A 2,797-nucleotide genomic window follows, 5' to 3' on the forward strand; every position below is an offset into this window, starting at 1 on the left:
CCACCCCCCATTTTTACGTGGCTCCCATACGATATACCTTTAATCACTGAGAAAACTTAACCCAGACCAACATATTCTTCAAGTTTGTCCTTTTAATTCCAAGAGAAAAAATTTGACATGAAGTAATTATCGAACCTTAAATACCGCCCACTGTAGGGAATAAGTGAAGCCATGTCACGGTTAGAAATGACATCACTGTTTCACCCTCATAGTTAAGAGTTAAGGTTCTCCCGTGTCCATCAAAACAAGAACTTCCCTTTGACAAAGATAAAGCAGCTGTACGATTTAGACAGGGAGCTCTTTTTCAAATTTTCCCCTCAAGTCCCTAACCCCTCCCCCCCCCTTCCCCCTCCCCAATATTCTGACGGTGTGTATTGTTCCACCATATCGTCCAAATTTTTAGACCATAAAGAGCAGATAATATAAAATTTAATCAAAATGTTATGTTCTTTAGTACAATTTACTTCACATATTCTACACACAACTTTCACCCTTGATACGCATGTGGCAGTGACAAGATGCGGTAAAAATCTCAGAACACAACCGTATCTTTTCTTTTCGATGAACATTTTTTATCACTGATTCTAATTTTGATTCACATGAAAAACACCTTTCCATAAGTATCTATCTTAGGCTTATATACGGGTAATCTTTTCTAGACAAGACATTTACCCACCATATAATTTTCACACATGAATTTCAACTAACGGTATTTGAGACAATAAAGACCTCCCAAAAACTTTGTTTACAACAGCGTCAGAATTTCTGTTTCCAATCTTCATCAAGCAATCTCATTTCACCATAAAAAAAGGGGTTTCTCTTATTCAGACACTGTGCTGACTGACAACACTGCTAAAGCTTCCTTGTTAGCACCCAGCGCCCGACCGTTGACAATCAAAAACCGCGGACTGTCCACAATAATACTGCCGAAACTGATTTCCTGCAAGAACAAAAAGAGAACATGATTACCACAAGTATTTCTATCTCAAAACTTATAAAAAAAGAAACATTAATACAAACCTCACATTCAATCGCAAACAGAAAACATTACACACACAACATTGTCACCAACTGACACATAAAACAGTTTCCTGGCAGGTCCTGAATTTTTATTTCATATTTCTTCATGACGACAGAGAACATGCTTGAATACGCATACTGATATAGATATTTTCCTCCTTGTACAACAACTGGAAAAAAGAACTTTCCCTATTTTAATAACCAAACAGCTACAGACACATCCCGCTACTGGTTTCGGGTTGCTTCACAATTTAAAAACCAGACTGTTAGGGTCACAGACAGAGGTGAGTCTGGTGCGCATCAGACCAGTGGCTCCTGTGCAGCCAATGCCAGCACACATTTTCCCACAATTCATATGACCTATAAAACGAACTGTCATTCAGTCCCGGCATTGAGAAGAATAGGACTGACGTGGTCCTAGCGTGTCGCGCAAGGCAACTGAATGACGAATCAGATAGTGACTCCCGAAACAGAGTCATTCTGCCTCCAGGTCGGGGGTTATGTCACGAGGCTAACAACCTCTCTCGCAAAAAGAACCTGTTACAGAAACACATACAAGCAAAAACCAATATCTCTGCTTGGCTGGTTGTGGATCTTCTCTGAATGGAGAGTTTATGGTGTGAGGCAGTGAAAGCCGAAAGGAAGCGGCAGGGCAGAAGCCTCCACCATCATCCAAGTCTCTTCGGATTGAATCGTGGAATGTTGGGACCCTTTGTGAGACGAGGCAGGGGTGGGCCACAGGAAACATGGAGGAGATGTGTGGAAAGGGCCATGAGAGAGAGGAAACTCACTTGGAACGAGCTTTGAAGGATGGCCCAGGACAGATAAATGGAAGGAGCTTGTATGTGGCCTATACACAGCCAGGGGTGGAAGGCATTGATAATGATGATAAATAAAAAAGATGTTTTTCTCACTGTTGCTGTGGAGTCATTGGTGAGAGAGCACCATTATACAGTCAAACCTGTCGGTAACCACAACTTATCCAAAACAATCACCTTACAAATGGCTGCTTCACACTTCCCTTTACGCTTTTTCGCTATTACAACGACACTGTCCAAAACGTTCATGTAAGACAATCACTTTTCTCCTAGACAATAGTAGCTGTAGTAGCATTTTTCCAATCACGGCCTTGTGTGATAGAAACACGGGGGAAAAGAATTGGAAGAAGCCAAGTATACTAAAGCATTTCCCAACCCTCTACCTACCAATAACTAAAAGGAAATATTCACCCTTGTCACTTTTCCTAATCCTTTGAACTCTGACCTCCCACACTCCTGAGACCACAACCCTCACCTGACCTCTGCTAGCACAGAAATCGTCACAGTGTTTAACCCTATCCGTACGCCCTGGGGTCATTTTGTACCCCCAGGGTTGTATTCTTCACATTTTAGAATACTTCTAGTACGAAGATCTCTTTGAAACTTTAAGTATTTCTTTAAAAAATTATTTTTGACAGACTGCTATGCAAAGCGTACAGATCGGATAAACGAGTAAATTTCCTCTTTGGAAGTGGTTGTACAGAGTTCCCCACATCGTATGGACACGATAGTAAAACATGACGTACGGAGAGGGTTAAGATATTTTTTGTTGTCCTGAAGCCACTTAAACCAAACCCCCGCCCCCTAAAAAATGACTCTGGTCTGTAATGAAAATGATGAAATACAATCAAAGTTGTTCCAAGAAGGACACCTATTGTCAAGGAGGAAAGTGGTTGCTTAGACAGGTGGACTTCTTGGACATTGTCACTGTTATAATTTTTTTTAAACACAAGGGGGGG

General features: G+C 41.2%; 1 protein-coding gene across 1 annotated transcript in view; it reads right to left on the minus strand.

Annotated features, from left to right (window-relative positions):
- Positions 1-74: 74 nt before the first annotated feature.
- Positions 75-2,797, minus strand: part of LOC101853202 (tetratricopeptide repeat protein 5) — an 11,153-nt gene continuing 8,430 nt past the window's right edge. Inside the window, exon 10 of the mRNA XM_005111014.3 lies at positions 75-940. Coding sequence (XP_005111071.1) covers positions 821-940 — 120 coding nt within the window. The 3' untranslated portion in view covers positions 75-820. The remainder of the gene's footprint in view (positions 941-2,797) is intronic.

The sequence above is a fragment of the Aplysia californica genome, unplaced genomic scaffold (genome assembly GCF_000002075.1).
Source record: "Aplysia californica isolate F4 #8 unplaced genomic scaffold, AplCal3.0 scaffold00985, whole genome shotgun sequence".
In the NCBI taxonomy this organism is placed as follows: domain Eukaryota; kingdom Metazoa; phylum Mollusca; class Gastropoda; order Aplysiida; family Aplysiidae; genus Aplysia; species Aplysia californica.